The sequence below is a fragment of the Paroedura picta genome, unplaced genomic scaffold, assembly GCF_049243985.1.
Source record: "Paroedura picta isolate Pp20150507F unplaced genomic scaffold, Ppicta_v3.0 Ppicta_v3_sca21, whole genome shotgun sequence".
NCBI classification, from domain to species: Eukaryota; Metazoa; Chordata; class Lepidosauria; order Squamata; family Gekkonidae; genus Paroedura; species Paroedura picta.
In genome coordinates, this window is record NW_027518618.1 from 2,078,763 (window position 1) to 2,106,077 (window position 27,315).

Consider the following 27,315-nt stretch of genomic DNA (forward strand, 5'->3'; position numbering starts at 1 on the left):
CTGTTCCAGATTGCTCACGAACAAACAAACTACTGATCTCTTTTGTTTGCTCCCTTCCATGGCAAGACGCTCCAAAAGATGCTGATTTTTCTGTTCTTCTGTGTGCCTAATCAGTTTGTCTTTATTAAAAGTTTCTACTCGTCTACTTGGAGGAGATGCAGGACTAGCTGGCCTGTAATTTCCTGGTGTTAAAAGCTTTTAACACCGTTTGCTGTTTTCCCGGCCCTCTGGTATGGAAACTGTAACCTCAGCATTTTTGTGTCTTGAGTTCCTTCAGACCTCTTGGGTGTGCACCATTCAGGCCCAAAGACGTGTCCATTAGACCTTGAACTCGCCTCTTCTTACTTCTAATGATTTCTCCGACACTCTTCTTGAGAGCCAGCGTAGTGTCGTGGTTAAGAGCGGTGGACTCTAATATGGAGAACAGGGCTTGATTCCCCAATCCTCCATTTGAAGCCAGCTGGGTATTCTTGGGCCAGTCACAGTTCTCTCAGAGCTGTACTCTCAGAGCAGTTCTTTCTGAGCTCTCAGCTTCAGACAGTCTGCTATGGGAAGAGGAGGTGAAAGGTATTTATAAGCCACTTTGGGACTTTTGGGTAGTAAAAAGAGGGATAAAAAGCCTTAATTGTGGGTCTCTACCCCACACTTAGTAAAAAAAACCCTCCAAGTTAGAACTGTTCTCGTGTATCCTGTTTTCCTTTTGGCCTTGGATTAGGAGCTGCTTTTAATTTCTGGCACATGCCAACTTCCTCCATCCCACTTCTGTAGTAGAACAAAAAAAGAAGGCTTAATCGGGTGACTCAGCTGATTTTCTAAACCACCTCTTGGAGAAGTTGAATGCCCTTAAGATCAAATGCAAAAAAAAAAAATAGGGGGGGGGCTTCTTCTTGTGACTCAGGCATTTTCAAATGTACAACAGGCTTTTGTCTTGTGTAACTCATTCCAGCCGAAGAACAAGTCGAACTGCATTATTCAGCCATCAAAGGAAGGAGTGATTATCCTGGCTGCATATTCAAAGTCCGCTTTCTCTGACAGCAGGCTTGTTGGAGCAAACGCAAACCAGTGCTCTCACCTGCTTGCTACTTCCCCCCCTCCCCAGCTGAAATTTTGAACCAAAATGTCATTTATGTCTGAATTGAAACCCAGAATATTTAAATTTGACTAGCGTGTTGCAAAAGCGCCACGCCCATGACACTTTGCTAGTTGCCTCTTAGTTTAGGATAGCCTCTGTGTTTAGTACTGGCATCTTGCTGAATGTACTACAGTAACTTTCCTGACCTGGTTGGCCCAGGCTAAGCTTAGTATTCGAATGGAGGACCCTAAGGCAGCCGAGGGTTGCTGTATGCAGAGGCAGATGGTGGCTGAGCATGTCCATTCTCCCTCTAGGTCAGGAGGACGGCTTGGTGGGTGTTTCCCATCTCTCCTCGAAGGAGGCAGGTCTAATTGAAACTTCCTGTCTTCTGGTGGGAAACACCCCTCATTAGCCAATCTTCTTCCTGCCTCCAGAGGGAGAGCAGCTCAACTAGGCATCTCTTATTTTTCTTAGAAGACTATTTTCCCTTTGCTCTTTTTTCCTCTGCTTTGCCCACTTCTCCTTACCCGTCCCGCCATCCCCCGATTTTTTCTTTGCTCGTTTCCTTTAGGCTGCGACCAGATTGGGCAGCAGGAGGAGGGGTAGTGGCCACCTGTGCCCGTCTGAGAGCACGGCGGCCATTTTAGCGGGCAAAGTTGCTTCTAAAATGGCGGTGACCAGGTGGGAGAACAATTTTTCTTCTGAAGAGGACAGGGCATCAGAGACTGTCCCCAAGGGGCCTGCAGAGCCCAGGGACGACATAGCGTCAGCGGCACGGGACGTCTCCACACAGATCATGGCGGTGGAGCAAGGATAGCACTCTAGGTCTTTGACGTCCGCCAAGGAGCCACACCCCTCCCAAGCTGAATGTCTCAGTAGCTACGGCAGGGGTGGGCAAACTGTGGCCCTCCAAATGTCCATGGACTACAATTCTCATGAGCCCCTGCCCCTACAATTCTCATGAGCGAACGCTGGCAGGGGCTCATGAGAATTGTAATCCATGGACATCTGGAGGGCCGCAGTTTGACTACCCCTGAGCTACGGAATAGGGGCCTGATCCTGTTGCGGGGCCTGTGCCATCAAAACGGAGAGGCGGCCTGGAGGGACCCGATCCTACTGGAGCCGCAGTCTTGAACACCAATGATCCTAGTAATGTAGCGGTCGTGGCAGAACAGTTTAATTTGCCTCCAGAATTTTTTCCTTTTATACACAACTCCCTGCAGGCTGAGATAGCACGGTTCTGCAAACAGCATATACCCATGGCTAGCAGGGACTGTTGTTCACACTCTTGTTTGTCGTCTCCTGAGTCCAGACCCATAGAGGAGCACTGGGGCCATAGACAATTTCCCCAACTATCTCACCCAAGGTCCAGATGGCCTACTAAGGCTGCCCACACGAGCCCTCACTACTCCAATAATCACTCAGATACTTATGTGGAGGACCTGGACAATAGAGAGAGGGAAGAGAGAGAATTTATCATGGATGGGGAGGAGGTGGAGCCTATCCCAAGTACCCCAGCAGACGAAGAGCTGAGGATTTTCAGGTTTTTTTTTAAAATACATATCTATCCTGAATCTAAAACAATCAGGTTCTGAGGATCCCTCCCCCAAGCAGGTCAGGAAATTTTATGGCCTCAAGGGAAGTGGATAATTTTTTCCCAAGCTGGAAAACACCTTAAAGAATTCCCCTTTGCCAGAATTCTTCAAACAAAAATTAGGGCAGAATGGGAGAAAACCTTGATGATAATGCCGTTCCTTCCTTTTATAAAGAAAATGTATGTTACAGGTACTGGCCATAGATGGGCTAGTTGCGGCCCTGCAGACACCTGGTTTGGTTTCTGAAGATGGAGAAGGTTATTTAAGGGACGTTATTGACAGCTCTCCGTAAGGCAGACATGGCCATGGCCATCAGAGCAGCTACCACGGCCTCAGTGGTGGCCAGGGCCTTGATAGCTTGTTGTAAAACATACTTACTCTCATTCCCGAATCTGAAGGGCGCATTCAGGAATGACCAATATGTTGCTTAAAGCAGTGGTCACCAACCCCTGGTCCGAATACCGTTCCCGTTCCGTGGATCAGTCAGTACCTGGCCGCGGCTCCTCCTCGTCCTCCTCCCCGGCTGCTGCCTCGGGGGCTGCCCTGCCACTGTGCTGCTGGCTCACCTTTGGTGCTCTCCAGTGGCCGCCATGGCTGGGGCTTCCCCTTGGCATGGCACTGAGCAGAATTCTGGTACCAGGTACAGACAAGAAGGAAAAAGGGGATCCTGGGGCTAGTCCAGACAGGACTACTGTTGAGGGGGCTCAAATTACAGGTTCAGCCAGTTCAGATGAGGGTGCTCAGACCATCCAGAGGGGAGAAAATAAGTCCGCTGAAGCCTGACTCGCCAGCTATTTCGGTTGGGGGGCAGCTGTTGGAGTTTCACAGTGTCTGGCTGAACCCCAAAATGCATTCCTGGGCTCAGGAGGTAGTATTTGTGAGGTGGTGTTGAAGGAAGGCCATCAATCCCAGAGCACCTAAGATTAAGACCATCTTGGAGCTTCTTCAAGATGGCATTAAGGCCAGTCTATGTTCTAGAATGCTGTGAAGACAGGTGGTAGCCCTGGCCACAGTTCTAGGTTTAGAGTGGGTCTGCCACTATCAAGGCATCTGTTCATCGTTAGATTCCTCAGGGGTGCGGCTCTGTCAGAGCCACCTCCCAGACATCATTTTCTCACTTGGAAGTTAGGTACAGTACTGTCAGCATTGAGGAAAGATCCATTTGAACCCATAAGGCTCGCAGTTGCTTCCTTGAGGGGGGCCTGACACGGCGAGAGGCGCTTTACGCCTCTTGCCGCATCAGGGCGTTGGGCAGGGAGCCCCCGGCAGGGAGCCCCCCGACGCGTCAGGCCGCCCTCAAGGAGGGCCGCCCTCAAGCCGCTCTGCGCGGCTCGCAGTTGCTTCCTTCGGCAGGCTGGGAATCGGCCGGGCCAATCGGCAGGCGCTTTGCACCTGCCGATTGGCCCAGCCGATGGTCTGTCCGGAGGAAGGGGCCAATCAGGCCCCTTCCTCATCACGGACAAAGCCCTCCCCCCTAGGGCTTAACGAATTATTTAGTCCGCGGCGCCCGCGGCGCCGTGGGTGTGTTAAGGATGTTAATAGTTTTTGGTATAGTCTACAGGAATGACACGAATAGATATGTTTTGGATGGTCTTCCTGTATCCATAGCTTGTTGCCCTATTCCTTTCTGCTAACTAGAGTTAAATCCTAGAGTTTGTTAGAATTCCTTGGAAAACTCTCGGGGGATCCTGATTGGCTAAAGAGGAGTCATAGAATCATAGAGTTGGAAGGGACCTCCTGGGTCATCTAGTCCAACCCCCCGCACTATGCAGGACACTCACAATCCTATCGCTCATCCATCGTAACCTACCACCCCCTTGAATTGTCACAGAATCAGCTTCTCCGTCAGATGGCTATCCAGTCTCTGTTTAAAAAATTCCAAATAAGGAATTCCAGATGTTTAGACAGAATTTATTTTGTATTAATTTCATCCCATTGGTTCTGATCCACCCCTCTGGGGCAAGAGAGAACAACTCTGCTCCATCCTCTATATGGCAGCCTTTCAAATACTTGAAGATGGCTATCCGATCCCCTCCGGTGTTTCCCACCGGAAGACAGGAAGTTTCAATCCCTCAAGGAGAGATGGGAAACACCCACCATGCTGTCCTCCTGACATATGAAGAGAAGGACTCTTTTGAGTGAGTGTCCGATGGTCGTTTGCATCCGTTCTTACCTGGATTGCCCTGGCTAGGCCAATCTCACCAGAGCTTGGAAGCTAAGCAGGGTTGGCCCTGGTTAGAAGTTGGGTGGGAGACCACCAAGGAAGTCCAGGGTTACAGCACAGAGGCAAGCAATGGCAAACCACCTCTGAACATCTCTTGCCTTGATCTGGATGGCCTAGGCCAATCCAATCTCACCAGATCTTGTAACCTAAGGGTGATTGGTCCTGCTTAATATTTGGATGGGGAATCCCCGAGGATGCTTGGGGTCGCTGTGCATAGGAAGGCCATGGCGAACCACCTCTGAACTTGCCTTGAAATCCTTACAGGGTTACCGTAGGTCAGCTGCAAATTGACAACACTTTCCATTTCCATTATTCCTGAAGGGTTTTCCTGAAGTCTTTTTACCTGTTTAACTTAATTTTGATCTTATTAGACTGAGCCTATTTGGGGAGTTCAGGGAGATAATCCTCCTGTTAAGAGGAAGGCAATATCTGGTGTCGTTATTGAGCTTAAACAAGAATAGAGGGAGGGCCTGCTTTATAGCTGTTAAGAACATTATGTTCAACATAACATTAAGAGATGATGGGAGGTAAGATGCAGTTGAATCTCTGCCTTTGTCAATTCAGTTCAGTTCAGTCATTTCTGACTCAGGGGCTGCTGAGGGGCCTTCCTTTTGCTGCTCTGGCCTCTTGCCAAGGTGGATCATCTTTCCTCCCCTCTTTGCTTGACCCTTCCTCATTTCAACTGGGTTTTGTAGCCAGGTGTCTGAAAGAGTTTATAGTTTGCAGACACTGTGTTCGGCATGCGGCTGATGCCCACAAGACCGCACAATGTGGCTTTTAATTGGCAGTTGGGAAGGCCTCTTATCCGTTGTGATTAGCACTTGGTTAGCATTCGCTGCTGGAGCAATAGCTCAGATGCCTCCTCGTCCGCCGGAACTTCCATTGGCACAGCCTTTTGCCTGCCGCATAAGGATTCCCCTCGGTTTGCAAGCCAGCTCGATCTAGTGAGCATTTGGTGCAGGCTTCTTATCTTGGGATCTCGTGGAAGCGATCTTGCTTTGTGTTCCTTGCATACACCCCTCTGTCTAGGAAACTTAGAGTCTCCCGCAGCGAGATAAGAGTCTCGTAGAAGATGTATGTGCTGATACCACAGGCGTGAGTGATGTGTGACTTGGGGAGGATTGTCAGGTGTATTTCCCAGCCTGTAGCAATGGCAGAGAGCCCAAGCGCTGCTGGCTTTGTTTGACGGTTGTTGCACAGTAGGAAGTGTGCCATTTAAATTTAACCACTTTTCTGTCCATGGCTGGGGCGGCTATAGCTCTTCTTCTTCTTTTTCTTTTTAATAATGGAACCAGAATTGTAAATTAAGAAGAAGAAGAAGAAGAAGAGTTGGTTCTTATATGCCGCTTTTCCCTACCCGAAGGAGGCTCAAAGCGGCTTACAGTCGCCTTCCCATTCCTCTCCCCACAACAGACACCCTGTGGGGTGGGTGCGGCTGAGAGAGCGCTGATATCACTGCCCGGTCAGAACAGTTTTATCAGTGCTGTGGCGAGCCCAAGGTCACCCAGCTGGTTGAATGTGGGGGAGCGCAGAATCGAACCTGGCATGCCAGATTACAAGTCCGCACTCCTAACCACTACACCAAACTGGCTCCAAGCTGCTATCCTCACTAATGGCCGTGCTTGATTTGCGCCTGGAAGGTTTGGTTTCGCATTCCACAGCGCTGTCACGAGAACAGGCCAACTCTGAGAGTTATTTTGAAGATTGAGGAAATAAAATAAAACCGTCTGGGACAACCTTCTCCCCTAGAACCCCCTTCTCCCCTAGAAACACCCATGATGGTGTTTGGATTGACACCTGCTCAGGGTCCCTGGCCCAAAGGGGTGAAACTGGCCTCAACAGGGACCAGGGCATTTCCAGGGGGGATGTGCCCCCAAGAGAGATCAGGGACCTCAGTCAGTTCCATAGGACCTGCAAGAAGCCGGTCAAGGCCTAAAATAACTCTGGCCTCACCGCTGGAGGAGGAGTGAGTTGGAAGATTGTCTCCTTACAAAAAATACCCTGTCTGGGGAAATTTTAGCTGGGGGAATTAGTAAACGGTAACTTTAAAAAGATTTTTTTAATTCTATGTTTTAAATATTGTTACCTGCCCTGAGCTGTGTGAAAAGGCGGGAAATAAATAAATACATAATAATGATAATAATAAATTTTCTGCTCAGAATACTAGAGACAGCCTGTGTAAAGGTTTAGGAGGTAGTTGCCTAACCCCTGAGCCCCCGTCCCCATCTTCCTGCCTTCTTGGCTCTCCCATCTCCCTGACAGCCCCAGCGTTCTCCTCTGCACAAAGTGGTGCTTCTTTCTCTCTCACGCAGCCTCCCTGATGCTGCCGCCTCTGTTAACAGGGCTGCATTGTGAAGTGTGTGGGCAGGGCTCTCCCCCCCCCTCCTTCATACTCAGAAGAGAAAGGAAGTGCTCCCGTTCCTTGACCAAGCGGGTCTCCAAAAGCGGCAGGCAGAGCTTTCCCTCCTTCCCAGCCTCCCTGGGAACGAGGACGCTCTGCAAACAGCTTTTAGGATGCTGTTCTGCTGCCTGGGCCTTGCACGGAAGGGTGCGCTCTCTTTTCCCCCTTCCCTGTGCAAAACCAGGAGGAGAAAGCCCCACCACAGGGGCATCTACGGAGGGACTGCCTGCAGGATAAAGAGTGTGCTTATTGGCATCGTGGTATGCAAAAAGAAAGGGGAGGGGGCTGCCTCTGTGCTACCATTTGCTGCCCCGTCTCCCTAGGATAGGTGGAAGACTCTTTCCCTCTTGTTCAATGACCAACCTCCTTTGTCGCCACTTCTTCCTGCGCAAAAGGAGGGACTAAGGACCTGGTCCTGTACTGTGTGAGGGGGGAGTTCCATGGGCCCCTTTTCAGTACTCCTCAGATGCATTGTGATCTCCTCAGGCCGTTCCTGACTGCCTTCCTGTCTTGCTGAATATCCCTACTGACTAACATAGTTCTGTTTTACCATTTGGCCTCATCTTAGGCATCCCACTGTGTTAAAAACTGCACTTAAAATATTTGCCTTTGAGCTCTGTCTTTAAGCTTTCTAAGACTCTTGCTTTTGTTTTTCCTAGGAGGAAATGCTGCCCGTTCAGCTGTGAGGATTGGGGACAACTGAGCAGTTTGATGGCGCACGCAACGTGGGGACAGTCATCTTTGTTGCCCTGGTGATCGCCCATTCGGATTGCAAACAGTCCCCCCAAGTGGTGGTTTTTGATTTCTGCAAGGACACTTGGGGTCCAGAAGACACGAATCCTCTAGGAAGCAGCCGAGCGTGGCAGGATGTTTGGACGATGATGATGGCAAGGAAGCAAGATGTCCGCATTCCCACCTACAACATCAGTGTGGTGGGGCTCTCCGGGACGGAGAAAGAGAAGGGCCAGTGTGGCATCGGGAAGTCCTGTCTCTGCAATCGGTTTGTGCGCCCCAGGGCGGACGACTTCCACTTGGACCACACTTCCGTTCTTAGCACGAGCGACTTTGGAGGCAGAGTTGTGAACAATGACCACTTCCTGTACTGGGGGGAAGTGGTACGTTCCTTGGAGGACTGTGTGGAATGTAAAATGCACATTGTGGAACAGACTGAATTTATTGACGACCAGACATTTCAGCCCCATCGCAGCACAGCCCTGCAGCCCTACATCAAAAGGGCAGCTGCAACCAAACTTGCGTCAGCTGAAAAGCTCATGTACTTTTGCACTGATCAGCTGGGGCTCGAGCAGGACTTTGAGCAGAAGCAGATGCCCGACGGGAAGCTGCTGATTGACGGCTTTCTCCTCTGCATCGACGTGAGCAGGGGGATGAACCGGAGCTTCGATGACCAGATCAAGTTCATCTCGAACCTGTACAACCAGCTCACGAAAACGAAAAAGCCCGTGGTGGTAGTCCTGACCAAGTGTGATGAAGGCGTGGAGCGGTACATTCGAGACGCACACACTTTTGCCTTAAGCAAGAAGAACCTCCAGGTGGTGGAGACGTCTGCCCGGTCCAATGTGAACGTCGACTTGGCTTTTGGCACTTTGGTGCAACTGATTGACAAGAGCCGGGGGAAGACTAAAATCATTCCTTACTTTGAGGCTCTGAAGCAGCAGAGCCAGCAGATTGCCACTGCGAAGGATAAGTACGAGTGGCTGGTGAGCCGCATTGTCAAAAACCACAACGAGACCTGGTTGAACGTCTCGCGGAAGATGCAGTCCTCCCCGGAGTATCAGGATTACGTGTATCTGGAAGGGACGCAGAAAGCCAAGAAGCTCTTCCTGCAGCACATCCACCGCCTCAAACAAGAGCATATAGAGCGCCGGAGGAAAATGTACCTGGCTGCGCTGCCTCTTGCTTTCGACGCCCTCATTCCGGACTTGGACGAGATAAACCACTTGACCTGTCTCAAAGTGGAGAAGCAGCTTGAGACGAAGCCGGACTTCTTAAAGTGGTTTGTTGTTCTCGAGGAGACTCCCTGGGATGCTACCAGCCATATAGACAACATGGAGAACGAGCGCATTCCGTTTGACCTGATGGAGACCCTGCCTGCCCAGCAGCTCTACGACGCCCACCTAGAAAAGCTGAGGAACGAGAGGAAGAGGGCGGAAATGAGGAGGGCCTTCAAAGAGAACTTGGTGACATCCCCTTTCATAACGCCGGGGAAACCCTGGGAAGAGGCACGCAGCTTCATCATGAACGAAGACTTCTACATGTGGCTCGAAGAGTCAGTTTACATGGACATTTACGGTAAACACCAAAAGCAAATCATAGAGAAGGCGAAAGAGGAGTTTCAAGAGCTGCTTCTGGAATACTCCGAACTGTTCTACGAGCTGGAGCTCGATGCCAAGCCCAGCAAGGAGAAAATGGGGGTCATCCAGGACGTGTTGGGCGAAGAGCAGAGATTCAAAGCCTTGCAGAAGCTGCAGGCTGAAAGAGACGCCCTGATTCTGAAGCACATTCATTTTGTGTATCACCCGACAAAAGAGACCTGCCCCAGTTGTCCAGCCTGCATAGATGCTAAAATCGAGCACTTGATAAGCTCCCGGTTTATCAGGCCGTCTGATCGCAACCAGAAAAACTTGCTTTCAGATTCCAATATCGATAGGATCAATCTCGTGATTCTCGGTAAGGATGGACTTGCCCGGGAGCTAGCCAATGAGATTCGAGCTCTTTGCACAAACGACGACAAGTACGTGATAGATGGGAAAATGTACGAGCTGTCCTTGAGGCCTATCGAGGGTAACGTCAGGCTTCCTGTTAACTCTTTCCAGACGCCAACGTTTCAGCCACACGGTTGCCTCTGCCTTTATAACTCTAAGGAATCTCTGTCTTACGTTGTCGAAAGTATTGAAAAGAGTAGGGAGTCGACCCTGGGCCGAAGGGACAACCACTTAGCTCATCTGCCCCTGACTCTGATACTGGTGAACAAAAGAGGCGATACCAGTGGCGAAACGCTACACAGCTTGATACAGCAAGGGCAGCAGATCGCCAGCAAGCTGCAGTGTGTCTTCCTTGACCCTGCTTCTGCTGGGATTGGCTACGGGCGCAACATCAACGAAAAGCAAATCAGCCAGGTCCTCAAAGGGCTGCTGGACTCCAAGCGCAACTTAAACCTCATGAGCTCAACGGCGAGCATTAAGGATCTGGCTGACGTTGATCTTCGCATCGTCATGTGCTTGTTGTGCGGAGACCCGTTTAACGCCGAGGACATCCTCCAGCCCGTCCTTCAGTCCCAAACCTGCCGGCCTTCCCAGTGTGGGAGTGGCAACTCTGTGTTACTTGAACTCCCGGTGGGGCCGCACAAGAGGCGCATTGAGCTCTCCTTGCTTTCATACCATTCCTCGTTCAGCATCAGGAAAAGCTGGCTGGTCCACGGCTATATTTTGTTTTACTCCGCTAAACGCAAAGCATCCTTGGCTATGTTACGTGCCTTTCTTTGTGAAGTCCAGGACATTATCCCCATTCAGATTGTCGCTCTCACTGACGGCTCCATAGATGTCCTAGACAACGATTTAAGTAGAGAGCAGCTGACCGAGGGGGAGGAAATCGCCCAGGATATAGGTGGAAAGTTTACAACTATACCTTGCAGTCACCCTCAGCATAAACTGGAGATTTTCCACCCTTTTTTCAAGGACGTGGTGGAGAAAAAAAACATCATTGAGGCCACCCATATATATGACAACGCAGCGGAAGCCTGCAGTACGACCGAAGAAGTCTTTAATTCGCCCCGCGCTGGCTCTCCGCTGTGTAATTCAAACCTTCAGGATTCAGAAGAGGACATTGAGCCTCCGACCTACAGCCCGTTCAGGGAGGATACATCTATGCCCACTTTGTCCAAAGATCTTTCTAAACTTTCCATGGAACTGGAGGGGAACGACGGGCTTTTTTCTGTGCTGGGCGCTTTCGAAAGCAAACTGAACAACAAAGTACCTCCGCCAGTGAAACCAAAGCCCCCTGTCCACTTTGATATTACCAAGGGGGATCTGTCTTATTTGGATCAAGGGCATAGGGACGGGCAGAGGAAGTCCGTGACTTCCAGTAGCTGGCCCCCCACGGATGGCTTCGACCCTTCCGACTATGCAGAGCCCATGGATGCCGTAGTGAAGCCGAGGAATGAGGAGGAGAACATCTACTCCGTGCCTCACGACAGCACCCAAGGCAAGATCATCACCATCCGCAACATCAACAAGACCCATTCCAACGGGAGCGGGAACGGCTCAGACAGCGAAATGGACACCAGCTCACTCGAGCGCGGCCGGAAGATGTCCACCATTAGCAAACCGGTGCTCTATCGGACAAGGTGCTCGCGGCTAGGAAGGTTTGCCAGTTACAGGACCAGTTTTAGCGTAGGGAGCGATGACGAGCTGGGGCCCATTAGGAAGAAAGAGGAGGACCAGACCTCTCAAGGATATAAAGGAGATAACGCTATCATTCCGTACGAGACGACCGATGAAGATCCAAGGAAAAGGAACATCTTGCGCAGCTTGAGGAGGACCACAAAGGTAAATGATGTCTGTTGCACTTCCAAGTCTTTCTCCGAGGAAAGGTTGACGGAGATGGGTGTGAATAGCCTAGAGAGGAATCATAGACTTGGAAGGGACCTCCGGGATCATCTAGTCCAACTCCTGCAGAATGCAGGAAATTCACAACTACCTGCCCACCCACAGGGACCCCAATTCCATGCCCAGATGACGCCCCTGCCCCCCAGTTTGGCCTGGGGGAAATTTGCCTCCGGACCCCAAGGTGATGATTGGAGTTTCCCTGGTCAGGCAAAAAAGGGCCACAAGAAAACGATAGTGATACGATAGCCATTTTCGAGTATTTGAAGGGCTGTCCTATAGAGCAGTGGTCCGCAACCTTTCTAAGGCTGCGGACAGGTGTGGGGGGAGGGCGATCTGGCGGCTGCGCAATTTTGCACGTGCGCGGCAGGTCCGCGCATGTGCATTTGCGCCATGCGCAGCTGCAAACACTCATACGCAGACCTGCCACGCATATGCGTTTGCGCCGGCGGCCCTGCTTCCCTCCCCCCCCCACACAAAAAGAAGCTTACCGGGCCGCAATCTAATTGGCCGCGTTGGCAGCCAATTTGCTTTGCGGCCTGGGAAGTTTCTCACTGCGGGGAGGGGCAGGGAGAGGGAGCCGTGGCCTGGTGGTTGGGGACCACTGCTCTAGAGATAAGAGCAGATCTGTTTTCTCTTTGCCACACAAGGTTGGACCAGAAACAATGACATTTTTCCGCCAAATATTAGGAAGAACTTCCTGGCAGTAGTTCCTCAGTGGAACAGGCTTCCTCAGGCAGTTATGGGCTCTCCGTTTTGGGAGGTTTTTAAGCAGAGGCTAGTTGGTCATTGGATAGCAATGCAGGTTTTCTGAATTGAAGCAGATCATGAAAGAGAGGGCAGAAAGGGGTAAGCCAGGGCTTTGCTCTTGTGGTCCTTCCTTACATGCTTAAGGTAATGCCAGTTCCCACTTTGGGACCAGGAAGGAATTTTCCTCCAGGCCAGGTTGACCCAGGGATCCTGGAGGCTTTTTGCTTTCCACTGGGTATAGTGCAAGGGTCACTGAAGGAGTTGCAGGGGCAATAGCAGTGAATTTCCTGGACTGTTCCAGAGGTTGGACTAGATGGCCTTTGAGGCCCCTGCCAGCTCTGTGTTTCTGTATTTTTTTAAGTTCTGAAAAGGAGATTTGATTGGTGGCTGTTTACCTCCAACTTAGATTTCATACTTCATTTGAAACTGTGATATTGTCAGGGGACTGAAGGGCTGAGGGGGAGTTCTTGGGATCTGCTGAGAAACATAGCAGCAGGGAGTAGGCCTTCTGATTAGGGTAGGGGTAGTCAAACTGCGGCCCTCCAGATGTCCATGGACTACAGTTCCCATGAGCCCCTGCCAGCGAATGCTGGCAGGGGCTCATGGGAATTGTAGTCCATGGACATCTGGAGGGCTGCAGTTTGACTACCCCTGGTTTAGGATGTGACAAAGGGATTTTTTGCTGCCGTGTTTCATATGTGCATGGGCCACAGGCAGCTCTCCTCTCACCTTTTCAGAACATGAGAACTTGCCCGAAAGAGTGTAGTGAGGAATGCTACCAGACCTGTCTCCCAGGGTTTATCTGGATGCTTTGAATGCAGATCTTTTGCCCTGCACCTTTCCATTATAAGGCCTGTATTGCGATGGCTGCTGCTGAGGACCTCGGATCATTATGGTATGAAAAATATGCTGGAAGGAGAAATAAATTGATTCCACCGAAGCCTGAATCAAAACAGCGAATTGCGGAGATTACAAGGGTCTCCAACACAGTGCCCGCTGATATCTTTCCTGACATTGGCCAGGTGTTTTTTAGAAAATGGGCAGGCTAGATGGGGCTTTTGCCTGGCAGGAAATTTGACAGGGTGCAGGTTCTTTAAAAGTTGCTTTAGCAGCACCTGCTGCCACAGCACAAGGGTCTTCACTGTGTGACTGTGTGCATAAATTAAAAATGCATCCTGTTAGAGCTTCAGCCTGAAACGTGGAAGTTAGACATAACCTCAATCCTCGACATTTGGTGGTTGGCTCTGCCTCCTGTGGCTGCTGTTTTGTATTTATTTATTAATTATATTTATATACCGCCCTCCCCGGAGGCTCAGGACGGTTTACATTGAACTTATGAACCATACATGAAACAATCTGCATTAATAATCAAACAATAATATTAACAACAGTGGTTGTAACAGTTAAATAATACAACAAATAAAGTTGTAACAGGATAGAATACAATATAACAGCACAACAGTGCAACAGTGCAATGGCACAACAGGTCCAGAGCGCTCTGGTGGAGTTCTGGGGTGGGGGGAGCAGGGGCCCTTCATTCGCTGTTGGTTATGCCTGTAGCTGCACCCTGTGTCAGGATTCCAAAGGTGCCCAGAGGCTGGAGAAGGTTGGCGACTCCTGCTTTAAGCTGTAGAGCAGTGGTAGTCAACCTGTGGCCCTCCAGATGTCCATGGACTACAATTCCCATGATCCTGTGGCCCTCCAGATGTCCATGGACTACAATTCCCACTGCCAGCAAACGCAGTCAGAGTAGTTCAGCAGTGGAATAGGCTGCCTAAGAAGGTGGTGAGCTCCCCCTCACTGGCAGTCCTCAAGCAAAGGCTGGATACACACTTTTCTTGGATGCTTTTGGATGCTTTGGGCTGATCCTACGTTGAGCAGGGGGTTGGACTAGATGGCCTGTATGGCCCCTTCCAACTCTATGATTCTGTGACATCTGGAGGACCACAGGTTGACTCCCCCTGCTGTAGAGAATTGTGAAGGGACAAGGCATGCAATGTGCAATTTGGGAACTCTGGAGATAGGAGTGTCTTTCTATAGCTGTCCCAAGACATTCACAGAAGCCAATTAAACTGCAGTTTTAACGCTGTCAACAGGATATAGCGAAGGAGCTACCTGTTTCCACATAATCAGGTTTAATATTTCAGACTTGGTTTTCTTTGAGTTATTTTCTTAACCTCCGGCTTTGGAACTGCGTGGTCTCCTCCCCTCCTCCCTGCCCCCTCCGTGGCAACACAAAATAAAGAGCTCCCGAACAAAAGTAGGTTCATTTCTTTCATGCAAAGCACTTTTGTCTCTTTAAACAATGTCGTGGCTGCTTTGCAAAACAGTGGTGATTTCATACTGGCAGCAGCTGTCCCCTTTGCCAGCAGGGTATACTTTTCTTCATTGGCATTAGAGCCCTGTGCCTGGAAGAGAGAGACAGAGAGAGGGAACAAAGGCAGGCCAAATTGGTAAAAAATCCTGGAGGACATTTAAGAGTTTTATTTTTCCTGCAGTTCTTTAAAAAAAGGATCTATTATTGTACGTTAAACAAAATTTGAGTCCAGTGGCACCTTTTAAGACCAACGAAGATTTATTCAAAGCGTGGGTTCTCATGTGCATGCACACTTAAAATCTGCCGCACACTAAATATCTGCCACAGCTTCATCTCGTGGAAATTAAAAGCAGAGTAAGCTTAAAAGCCCCTTTGAGGGGGATAAGAACACCCCCCCAGCCCCGGTTCTGATTCCTGCAATAATTTTCAGGTTTCCCGATAGGAGCTTTGATCAGAAAAGAGTGTGAATGGCCATTAACTCCAAAGAGCAAAGCAGCAAAATCTGTGTGGGTCAGTTTTTTACCGGGCACCCTCTTAGGGCCGTTCTGAAGGGAAGAGGGTCGATTTGGAAATGGAGTGAAGGGGGAGGCATCAAAAAGCACCGTTCATAAAAGCGGCTGCATCTTAACCCGTGAATGCTCAGCGGAAGCTGTGTCTGGCTTGCTTTCAGGCGGGGACCCTGAAGAGTCTGGGAGGGGGGCAGCTGCGTGTTAGGCTGCTCCAGAGCCAGCAGGGGGAGTGTAGCTGCCTGGCCAAAGCACTGTGGCTTAATGCTGATGCAGTCATTAAGTAAACGGGACACTTCGGTGAATTTCAAGCTCTGTTGGAAATGTGGGCAGAGGATCTCCGATAACTTGCCTAGCAGGTACAGCCGGCACGAGCAAGAGAGGACGGGTGCCTGAGCTCATGCCAGCCTTTTGCAACTTTTTCACCACTGAAAAAACCCTGAAATATTCTCTGGCCTCAGAGAAACCCCAGAAGTGGCGTCATTGGGCAGAATATGGGGCCCCTTCCTGTCATTGGCCACTTTGGGAGGGCGGGGGCGGGTTAAAATGACCACATATAGTCATAGCACCCGCAAGTGTTTTAACAAATTAAAATATATATATATTTCAAATGCTGGCAGGGTCTCATGGGAATTGTAGTCCATGGACATCTGGAGGACCACAGGTTGACTACCCCTGGTTTAGAGTAGCTTGAGTTTGTAGGGGTGTGTGGTTGAACGAAGGCACTGGCGGCTGCTACAGGAACCTGCTTCTCCAACAACTGGGGTGAGGTTCCGGAGAGCCCCATAACTTTTCATGCGATCTGCTGCATGCTGGTCTGCCCCACCTGAGAGTGCCAGATCGGTTCCCTTCCAGAACACTGACCCTCCAAATGCATGTCATCTTCATGTAGTTTGAAATCAGTTTGTTGACCCTGCCCCCCACTTGACCAAGCTTTCAGTTACTGGACATATGGAAACTGTCTTCTACCTTGGTCCACCAAAGTCCGTATTGTCTGCTCAGTCTGGCAGCAGCTCTCCAAGGTCTCGGGCCAGCTGCAGGATGCTTAGTTAAGGAAACATGGAGTTCTGTGTCATCAGTCTGTTAGTGACACCTGACCCGAGAGCTTACATAAAACCTCATGTGGTGGCCTAACCTAGATGTTAAAGAGCATCGGCAGATGTGTGGAGCTTTGATGGGACTCCATAGGCTAGGTCCCAAACCACTGATATTTGAATTCCCGGGAAGCTGACCACGCTTGGCCAAGGCCCTAGGACAGGGGTAGTCAAACTACGGCCCTCCAGATGTCCATGGACTACAATTCCCATGAGCCCCTGCCAGCGAATGCTGGCAGGGGCTCATGGGAATTGTAGTCCATGGACATCTGGAGGGCCGCCAGCTTGTGAAGGTGAGAAGTTCCAAATCCCGGGATGGTTTTTCCTGGCATCCCATCAGGCAGTAGAGCTTGCCTCCGGGCAACCTGTATTCTTTGCAGTTCTCCCAGTAAGCCGAGAACAGATTTCTTCCCGGGGTCCCAAGATTGTTTAATGGGACGAGAGGGGTGGGATGAAAGGCTCTTTAGGAGAATGTGTTGAGAGCAAAGTGGCCTCCAAATCGTGAGTTGGGTCTGTCCCCTGACACATTCTCAGACTTTGCACTTGTTTTGATCACACGATGCCACCCTTTGTAGCTCAGCCAGGCCGTTTCCTGATACCCTCTTGCCTCCCAGCTGCAGGAAGCGTCTTCCGGAAGTGTCCCAGATGGGGAGCTTGTACTTTGTTCTCCTGGCAAGAGAGCCTTTTTGCGGGTTCTCCCCCCCCCCCCCCCCCGCCACATCCTCCTAATCCATTTCTCTTTGGGCAGCAGACAGCATTACAGTCCTGACATCATTCATCATTCATCATTCATCGCCTGTAAGTTCCATCAAGCCAATGCTCAGGTGCCTGGATCATGAATTTCTACTTGCTTCTCTCTCATTGATTCCATCCCCATTCCCTGATAAATCTTCCCCTTTTTATCTGCCTTCCCAGAGTGCAGATAAGGGTGGGAGGCAATTGCATATGGAAGGGATGACTGGATTTTGCTGTGACGTTCTTGTTTTAAGTGCAATGGAAGTATCCCAAAGGGGTACATTTTAATCATGGTCTTGTGAACAGTTTAATCTGTTTCAATTGTACCTGGACGGGTCCAGCCATGCAGCAGAGGAAACACAAGCTGCTCTTAAGTTTCCTTAAGACAGAATGGCAGATTTCACTGCTCCCCCCCCCCACCCCCATTCTAGTCCTATCTATTTATTTATTGGATTTATATCCCGCCTCTCACGACGTTGTTGCCTCGAGGCGGCTAACAATTAAAACCACGGGACAGATTATTTGTGTTTTGTCCACTTGCTTGTTTTATTGTGAATTGGGGTTTTATGGAGTTTTATATTGTATTTTAATGTTTTATTCTGTGAACCGCCGCAGGTTCCTAGGAAATGCGGCGGTATATAAATCGAAATAAATAATAAATAATAAATAACAATTTCCCCATAAAAACCCCATTAAAACAGTGGTGGTCTTCTGCATAGCCCCAGTGAAATTTTGCACCATGGGGTTAGCAGGCATACAGGGAGAACATTCTGCTTAAGAAAATTTAAGTTTCCTTAATGTGGTTGGATTCACCCCATTGCCTTCCGCACAGTTTGTGGGCCCAAAGCTAGTAGATTATGCTGACCACCCATGTCCCTTTGGCTGGGTTATAAGGACCTGGGGATCTGTATTCTGACTTGCATCTGTATACCACATTGGTCAGACCCCACCTGGAGTACTATATGCCAGTGTTCCCCAACCTTTTTATCACCGGGGACCAGTCAACGCTTGCCAATTTTACTGAGGCCCGGGGGTGGGGGTAGTCTTTTGCCGAGGGATGTTGCCGCTGCTGCCTGAGCCCATGCTCCACTTGCTTTACCCCTGTGCCCTGACTTTCTGCCGCCCTCTGGGGGGCGCTGGCAGCAGCAGCTGAGCAGTGCCATGCCGAGGGGGAGCCCCAGCCATGGTGGCCACTGGAGAGCACCAAAGGTGAGCCGGCGGCAGAGTGGCAGGGCAGCCCCCGAGGCAGCAGCCGGGGAGGAGGACGAGGAGGAGCCGATGCCCGGTACCAACTGATCTACGGACCGGCACCAGTCCCCGGACCGGGGGTTGGGGATCACTGCTATATGCAGTTCTGGAGGTCTTACTTCAAAAGGTATATGGACAAAATTAAGAGGATTCAGAGGAGAGCAACAAGATTGGAAGATGGAGCAGAGTTGTTTTCTGTTGCCCCAGAGGGTTGGACTAGAACCAGTGGGTTGAAATTAATTCAAAAGAATTTTCGGCTAAACCTCTGGAAGAAGTTCCAGACAGAGTGGTTCCTCAGAGGAACAGGCTTCCTCAGGAGGTGGTGGGTTCTCCTCCTTTGGAAGTTTTTAAGCAGAGGCTGGATAGTCATCTGACAGAAATGCTGATTTTATGAATGTAGGCAGATTGTGAGTGGGTGGGCAGAAGGGATGTGCCAGGGTTTGTCTCTTGTGGCCCTTCCTTGCATGCCCAGGAAATTGCTGATGGCCACTGTGGATGGAAGGTGATTTTCCTCCAGGCCAGGCTGGATTCTGGAGAGTTTTTGGTGGGGGGATCACTTGGGCATGAAATTGGGGTCAATGTGGGTGGGCAGGTAGTTGTGAGTTCCTGCATTGTGCAGGGGGTTGGACTAGGTGACCCTGGAGGTCCCTTCCAACTCTATGATTCTAATGATCCAGCGACTTGGGGACTTGGAGATGTTCATCCTGAAGAAGAGGAAGCTGAGAGTGGGCAGGATTGCTGTCTTTATTTTAAAAGTTCACTTAGAAGAGGGAAGGTAAAGGTCCATTATTATTATTATTATTATTATTATTATTATTATTATTATTATTATTATTATTATTATTATTATTATTATCTATATTTATATTTATATTTATATTTATATTTATATTTATATTTATATTTATATTTATAGCCCGCCACTCCCTTGTGGCTCGTGGCGGGTATGTTGACAGCATAGGAGAAGATCTGCAGCAATGGGTTTAAACTACGTGCAGAATGATATAGGCTAGAGATCAGGAAAAAATTTCCCCAGTCTGAGTAGTTCAGCAGTGGAATAGGCTGCCTAAGGAGGTAGTGAGCTCCCCCTCACTGGCAGTCTTCAAGCTGTGGCTGAACAGATGCTTTTGGCTGATCCTGCATTGGGCAGGGGATTGGGCTAGATGGCCTGCATGGCCCATTCCAACCCTAGGCTTCTATTCTAAACAAACTTTTGACTTCTTGAAAGCTTAGATTCTGAACATCTCATCGGTCCTTGTCATACTGCAGGCCTCCAATCTAGCTCTTCTAGTTTAGACCAACACGGCTACCCCTCCTGAAACCTATTAGAATGAAATTCACAAACTGGAGCCAGGCAAGGCCATTGATGAATTAGTCTGTAGCACTCATACAAGCATTAACCGATCCTCATGTCATTGGTTTTGCTAGAAACCGAGAGCAGCCTTGACTTGGGAAACCCCAGCTGAATACTTTGCGGCACGTTCGTTCAAGGAAGCCTGTTTGATGCTGAACGCCCAGAACTTTGAAACACATCCTCTGTGCCCCCTCACAGAAGAAATTTAAGCCAGTTTATAGCTAGGGATCTCTCCATAGAGCTGGAGAGCTGCTGTCCTAGTATGCTAATGGAGCACTGCCGGTGGCTGAGTCACAGCTTCCAGATGCCCTTGTGTGTGAAGCAAGCAGGTAACCTCTTTGTCCTGCTGCATTTCTCTTCACCACTGACGGCATCTGCCCTGCTCATTTAAACTCTTTCCAGTTTTGCTTATATTTAATAATTGGGGCTCTCAGAACTCTTTCCTCCCTCATTTGGGTGGATTTCTGGAAGCTTCCTATCGCCTGAGTGTGGAGTCACCTTTATTTTTGTCTCAAGATTAATGCGCGGGTCTTGCTCCTAAGTATCTCAGGCCTCGTATGCTGGGCTTCCGTGCTGAGCTGTCCAAGTTTATTCCAGTGTTTTGTGGCGGTTCTGTACCCTGCAGCTTGTTAATTTATTCCACACATTTTAGGGCATCCGTGCGACTGAGAGCAGCTGAGAGGCAGCTTTTTATTATAAGGCCGTCAGTTGGTTTTTCGGGAGATGCTAAAGAGCCTGACTGCTAACAGAGTCCTTGAGACACTCAGGTGCTTCCTTTAATCTTTGTATCCTGGCATTGTTTCTCTTGTGCTTTTTAAAGCAAATGTTTTAAAATGCCCTTTCTTTGTGTTACAGCAGACAAATCACACTATAGCTATATTTAGTTATGTGGCACTGGTAAATGTGGTGTTTTATGGGATGGCGGCAAGCTGTGTCCCTTGGCACAGGAGCCAATAATGTCAGATTTGGTGCCTGATCAGGGAGGGTGAACAGGAGAGGAGAATATATACATTCAGCTGGATCGCTCAGGCTTGATTGAGCTGTCAAGTGCCATGCCAAATAATTTGTGTTATCGTGTGGATTGATGGAAGAGAAGATGAGGCCAGGTGTAAGAAGCAGCAGGGCGCAGGCATTGGAAGGAACAGGTGACCTGCAGGTTGTAGGGCGGAGGAGTAGAGGTTCCAGGTAGAGATCTCAAAACAGGAAGGCAAGGGAGTCTGTGGAGGGCTTTGGAGGGAAGGCTGTCTCCTGGGTAGAGAGAGAGAGGCGCATGGTTGTGGGGATGTGGTTCTGAAGAGAGCAAAGGACAGGGGTAGTCAAACTGTGGCCCTCCAGATGTCCATGCATCTGGAGGGGCTCATGGGAATTGTATTCCATGGACATATGGAGGGCCACAGTTTCCTGGCAGGGGCTCATGGGAATTGTAGTCCATGAACATCTGGAGGGCCACAGTTTGACTACCCCTGGCAAAGGATATCAGGGCACGTATCAAGGAAGAATCCACCGAGTTTGCCGTTTGCTGATCTTAGCAGAGACAACTCACACTGTGTGCTCTTCTGTACAGGATGAGTCGAGTATGTGCCTCCTTCTAATCCTTAGGTAAATGAGAGTGCTCGGGTGCGGGGAACAAATCTGTTTAAAAGAGCAGTGGTCTCTGTGAAGAAGCTAAATATGGCTCGATGGCAGTTTTATATTAGGGAGTTAATTGTGCCTTGCAAATGGATTTTGATATAATTGCTTCATTAATAAGGAATGGAAACATACACTAAGAAGGTTTCTGGATGATGCTCTGGGGAGCAGGAGCGATTATCTTTCGAGGTCTTTGGGCATCACGCTGGGCATCATGCCTTTGCAGAGCTTTGATTGGTGCCACTTTTGAAGTGACTAGGCACAAACGTCCTCCTGACTGCGCATGCCTCCGGGAGCCGAATCCCTTTCTTCTGCCACAGCAGTCTTTGGGAATGCTCTGTGGGCCAGTTCTTCTCCTTCCCAAACAAACTGGTGCATGCATGTAGACATGTCTTCTGTCTTCTTTGTCTTTTCTGTCACCTCTTAGTTCTGTTCTCTGTGGCGTGGTTTGGCTCCTCTGACGAAGAGGGCAGCTTTTGCTGGCTGTGGGGAGCACAGGCTTATCACTTGAAGTCTGCTTAAAAGGCGAGGGGCTCCTGACCTTCCTGGCTCAGTGGGCGGGGAACAGTCTTCATTAAAAGAGCCATCCTACAAAAATACTTAAAACATTATCCATCGAACTCTAGATGCCTCCAACTAAAATTCCAGGCAGGGATTTTTTGGTATTGGAAGCTGATCTTTCTCCCAGTGGTGAGGCCAGCATTTATTGGAGGTTGTTATTTTGGGCTCCAAGCATATGCCTGGTGGAATACCTGTCTTACAGGCCCTACGGCACAGGTTAAGGTCCTGCAGGGCCCCGATCTCCCTCAGGAGTGCGTCCCATCAGGTTGAGGCCAAGGTCAAGAAGGTCCTGGCCCTGGTTGAGGCCAAACTCACCTCCTTTGGACTGGGGCTCCTGAGCACATGTTGCTCCAACGATCTTTGTGCTCTTGGGGGAATATAAGGGAAAAGATAGTCCTGTAGGTATGCTGGTCCCAGACCATTTAAGGCTTTGAAGGTTAACACCAAAATATTGAACCTTCTTCTCCTGGGCTTCAGCTTCCTCTGCTTCCTCCAGGGTCCTTTTCTTCTGTGTGACTTCAGTTTTCCAGAGGCCTTCGCTGAACCCCTCCCACTTGTTGGCCTTGCCAAATTTCATCTTGTTCTCCTCATAGAGAAACAGGCCTTTGGGCCTCAAGAACTGTGTCTTGTAAGTCCCAAAGAAACTTGCTATTTGTTGGAAGTGAACTTCATGGCTGATTCTGGCATCTCGTCCCATCTTCACCTTTTTTTTTAAATTGTATAAGCTGACCACGATTTCTTTTTTGAGATACGGTGACCAGAAGTGTACCCAGCATTGCAAATGAGGCTGCACTGTAGTTCTATTTAGGGGCATTATAGTTGTTTGTTTTATTTCCAAACCCTTTCCTAATAAACGGCAACGTAGAGATTGCCTTTTTCACTGCTGCATAACACTGGGCTGTCACATCATTTGAGCTACACACAGCGGCCCCAGGATTGTTCTCCCTCTCAGTAAGTTCAGATCCCACTCACCTACACTTGGAAGTTAGGGTTTTTGTCCCACTGTGCATCAATCCTTACATTTTCCAACACCAAATTTCATTTGCCACATCGTCACCCACTCGCCCAGCTTGGAGTTCCTCCTGGAGCTCTTCACAGTCAGCCTTGTCTAGGGTTGTGCACTTCAGTGTGGTTTGGACACCTCGGCGATCACCGAAGCCTAAGGTAGCCAGCGCCAAGGAGAGGAGGGGCAGCAGTGCTGGTGGCGCGCCAGCCGGCAGCTGTATACATGCGCAGAGCTCTGTGCCTGCGTGTGGCCTCCGGCTGGCGCACCACCGATGCCCCTCCTCTCCACGGTGCCATGCTGGCCTCCTATGTGCCGCTTCAGGCTTCGGTGATAACTGAGGTGGCCGAACCGCACTGAAGCACACAACCCTACCATGCTGAATAATTTTGCGTCACCTGCAAACTCAGCCTCTACTTGCCCCTAGTCCCGGGCCCTTTGTGAATAAATCAAATGGTGCTGGCCCCAACTGAGCCTCTTGTGGCGCAGAGTGGTAAGGCAGCCGTCTGACAGCTTTGCCCATGAGGCTGGGAGTTCAATCCCAGCAGCCGGCTCAAGGTTGACTCAGCCTTCCATCCTTCCGAGGTCGGTAAAATGAGTACCAAGCTTGCTGGGGGGTAAACGGTAATGACTGAGGAAGGGAATGGCAAACCACCCCGTATTGAGTCTGCCATGAAAATGCTGGAGGGCGTCACCCCAAGGGTCAGACATGACTCGGTGCTTGCACAGGGGAGACCTTTACCTTTAGACCTTTACTGGCCCCAAAACTAATCCTTGCAGAACCCCACTGTTTACTTCCCTCCGTTGTGAGAACTGTCCATTGGTTCTGACGCTTCACCTTCTTACTTATTTCTTGTTTTGTTTTAGTCATTTAACCAGTTTTTAATCTATAAGAGAACTCCTCCTATTGTCCCATAACTGCTAAGTTTACTCAGGAGTCTTTAATGAGGTACCTTGTCAAAAGCCTTTTGAAAGCCCAAGGATATAATGTAGACCAGGCTTTCTCAACCAGGGTTTTGTGAGACCCTGGGGCTTCTTGACAGCCTGGAAGGTTTCCTGAATGAGTGAGAGATAATTTTGTATATATTTTTAAATTTGTTAAAATATTTATCGGATAAGATAGGGCGGGGGTCATCAACCCCCAGTCCGCGGCCTGGTACCGGTCCGCGATGGTCACAGTACCAGGCTGCCGGCAGCCACGCCTGCCCCCCCTCCCAGTGAGAAGAGGCAGGCCCAGCACGCCAGCGACGCAAACGCGCACGTGCAGTTGCCGTGCATGCACATTAGTGCCCCCTGGTGGCAAAAACGTGCATGTACGGCAACTGCACGTGCGCGTTTGCGCGCAGCTGCTGTGCGGCGCCCGGGCCGTCGGCTCTCCCCTCGCCCCGGACCACAGAAAGGTTGGGGACTGCTGATATAGGGTAATGTTGACCCACCCACGCCTCCCAAAATGGCCAAAGATGGCTTGGGGAGAGAGGGTAGGAAGCGGAGGGTCCCCAGGTGGGCATGTACACAGCTATGCTCATGGTTACGCCACTTCTGGGGTTTCCCGAAGCATGAAGAATGTTTCAGGGGTTTCTCAGCAGTAAAACGGTAGTGAAAGGCTGATATATTCATTATCTGGGTCACTGTTGTCTTACATGCTTCTTCACTTTCTCAGAGAACTCCAATCCTTTGATGAGGCAGGACTTTCCTTTGCAGGAGCCATGCTGATTTTCTCTCAGCAGGGTTTCTTCCTTGATGTGCCTAATAATTCTGTCTTTGATTACAATTTCTACTAATCTTCCTGGGACAGATATTAGCCTGACTGGCCTATGATTTCCTGGTTCCCCTCTGGATTCCTTTTAAAAAATTGGTGTAACCTTTGCTACTGTCCAGCCTTCTGGTACAGTGATAGATCACTCATGTGGGTTAGAACAGGGGTGGGCTAACTGTGGCCCTCCAGATGTCCATGGACTACAATTTCCAGGAGCCCCTGCCAGTATTTGCTGGCAGGGGCTCATGGGAATTGTAGTCCATGGACATCTGGAGGGCCATAGTTTGCTGGCAGGGGCTCATGGGAATTGTAGTCCACAGACATTTGGAGGGCCACAGTTTGCTGGCAGGGGCTCATGGGAATTGTAGTCCACAGACATTTGGAGTTTGCTGTCTCCCATTTGAGTTCCTTAAGAACTCCCGGGTGCATCCAATCATGACCTGGACACTTGCCGGTTTTTAACTTCTTCAGCTGGTTTAGAACTTCATCTCCGGTGACATTAACTTGGCCCAGTTCTTCAGACTCCGCTTCTGTGATTTGTGATTCAGTCGTCAGACATCCAGTTACCGGAATCCTTCCCAAGGGTTGATTTTGAGCCATCTCACCTGACTCATCACCATTAGAGTCAGCAGATTCCCATCGTCCTCACAATCCACAGGATCTTCCCGGAATTCATCGCTAGATTCCTGGAGCCCCATTGACGGCCTCAGTGCTCTATGTCTGATTGAGATCCATGGGATCATTTTCAAGCTCTCTTCCTTTGCTTAGCCCTCCTCTGTCTCCAGTCCAAGAGTATCAACTCTGTGCTGGCCACGTATGGTCTCTCTGGACGCCTCTGCCTACCTGACTACCTATGGTTGTCCTGGGGGAGATATCTCTGCTTCAGTCAACTGAAGCACCTGGTTGTCTACATCTCTTTATGGCTCTTTCTTAGAGGTGTGCAAAAAATAATAAAAATTGTTATTTTTTTAGGTTTGGGTCTGTTGAACCAAAAATATTTTTGGTATTTTCAAAAGAATTGGTTCCCATAGAATCATAGAGTTGGAAGGGACCTCATGGGTCGTCTAGTCCAACCCCCAGCTCAACGCAGGACACTCACATCCCAATCGCTCATCTACTGTCACCTGCCACCCCTTTGCCTTCACAGAATCAGCCTCTCCGTCAGATGGCTCTCTAGCCTCTGTTTAAAAATCTCCAAAGAGGGAGAACCCACCACCTCCCGAGGAAGCCCGTTCCACTGAGGAACCACTCTGACTGTCAGGAACTTCTTACAGATGTTTAGATGGAATTTCTTTTGCATTAATTTCATCCCATTCGTTCTGGTTCCCAATATCAATATGGTGATTGGACCCAGTATTTTTTGGAAAACCTGAATTTTTGGGGATCTAATAGACCCGAGAAGGAAAAACCCAGATTTTTTTTTTAAGCCCGCCCTACCCTAAGGCTGGCTTGACTTCTCCAGTACAAACCGTGCTGCATATGAAGCTGGCCCCAGGATGTGTGTGTGGCACGGAGGTCTCTCCCTGCTGCACGCAGTCCTGGCTGTAAGGTCTCAGCACCTGCTGCCCCAGGCAATACTGTGCTGGCTCCTTTGCAGCCTGAGGTGCCAGCCCCAGCGTAGGCAGTGCAGAGCTCTCAGCTCCCCCTGAGAGCCAGCCTGGTCTGGTAGTTAAGAGCAGCAGCCTCTAGTCTGGAGAACCGGATTTGATACCCCACTCCTCCTCCACATGTAGTCTGCTAATTCCCAGTTCTCTCGGAGCTCACAGGGGAGAGGAAAGGTAGGCAATGGTAAACCACTTTGATACTCCTTCAGGTAGTAAAAAGTGAGGTACAAACAAAAAAACCCAGCTCTTCTTCTCTCTTTGCCCCAGCTGATCTTTGGTGTAGCTGAATCTACCCAAATAAATGTAAAAAAGGAAAAAAAAAAAGAAATAAATTGGCTTAATTTGGGCTTAGCATTACCAGTAGCCAATCAGAGTCTCTAGATTTTGGTTTGGTTTATGCCAAAGGCACACCCCTATATCTAGGCTGCAGTGTTGGGTAGTGCAGAGGGCCACAAAATGCTACGTAAACTATGTGGCATTGTCTCCCTTACTCTTCCTTGCCTAGCCTGCAGCGTTCGGGAGAGTTCCATTTGGTAGAACATCATGCTAATACCAACTCACAGTGCTAAGAAGAGCATGGCTGTGGAAGAGATGCTGTACTGCAGGGGTGGCCAAACTGTGGCTCTCTACATGTCTTAGAATCATAGAGTTGGAAGGAGTCTCCCGGGTCATTAATCCAACCCCCTGCAGAATGCAGAAATTTCACAACTACCCACCCACCCCCAGGAACCACAGTTCTAAGCCCAGATGATGTCCCCGCAACAACCAGAATCCATGGCCAGTCTGGCCTGGAGGAAATTTGCTTCCCGACCCAAAAGTGGCGATCAGCATTTCCCTGGGGGTG

At 49.6% G+C, this 27,315-nt stretch overlaps 1 protein-coding gene across 1 annotated transcript in view; it reads left to right on the forward strand.

The window, feature by feature from the left end:
- Nucleotides 1–27,315, forward strand: part of ARHGAP35 (Rho GTPase activating protein 35) — a 105,079-nt gene that overhangs the window by 28,552 nt on the left and 49,212 nt on the right. The window contains 1 exon segment of the mRNA XM_077318579.1: nucleotides 7,952–11,857. Coding sequence (XP_077174694.1) covers nucleotides 8,171–11,857 — 3,687 coding nt within the window. The 5' untranslated portion in view covers nucleotides 7,952–8,170.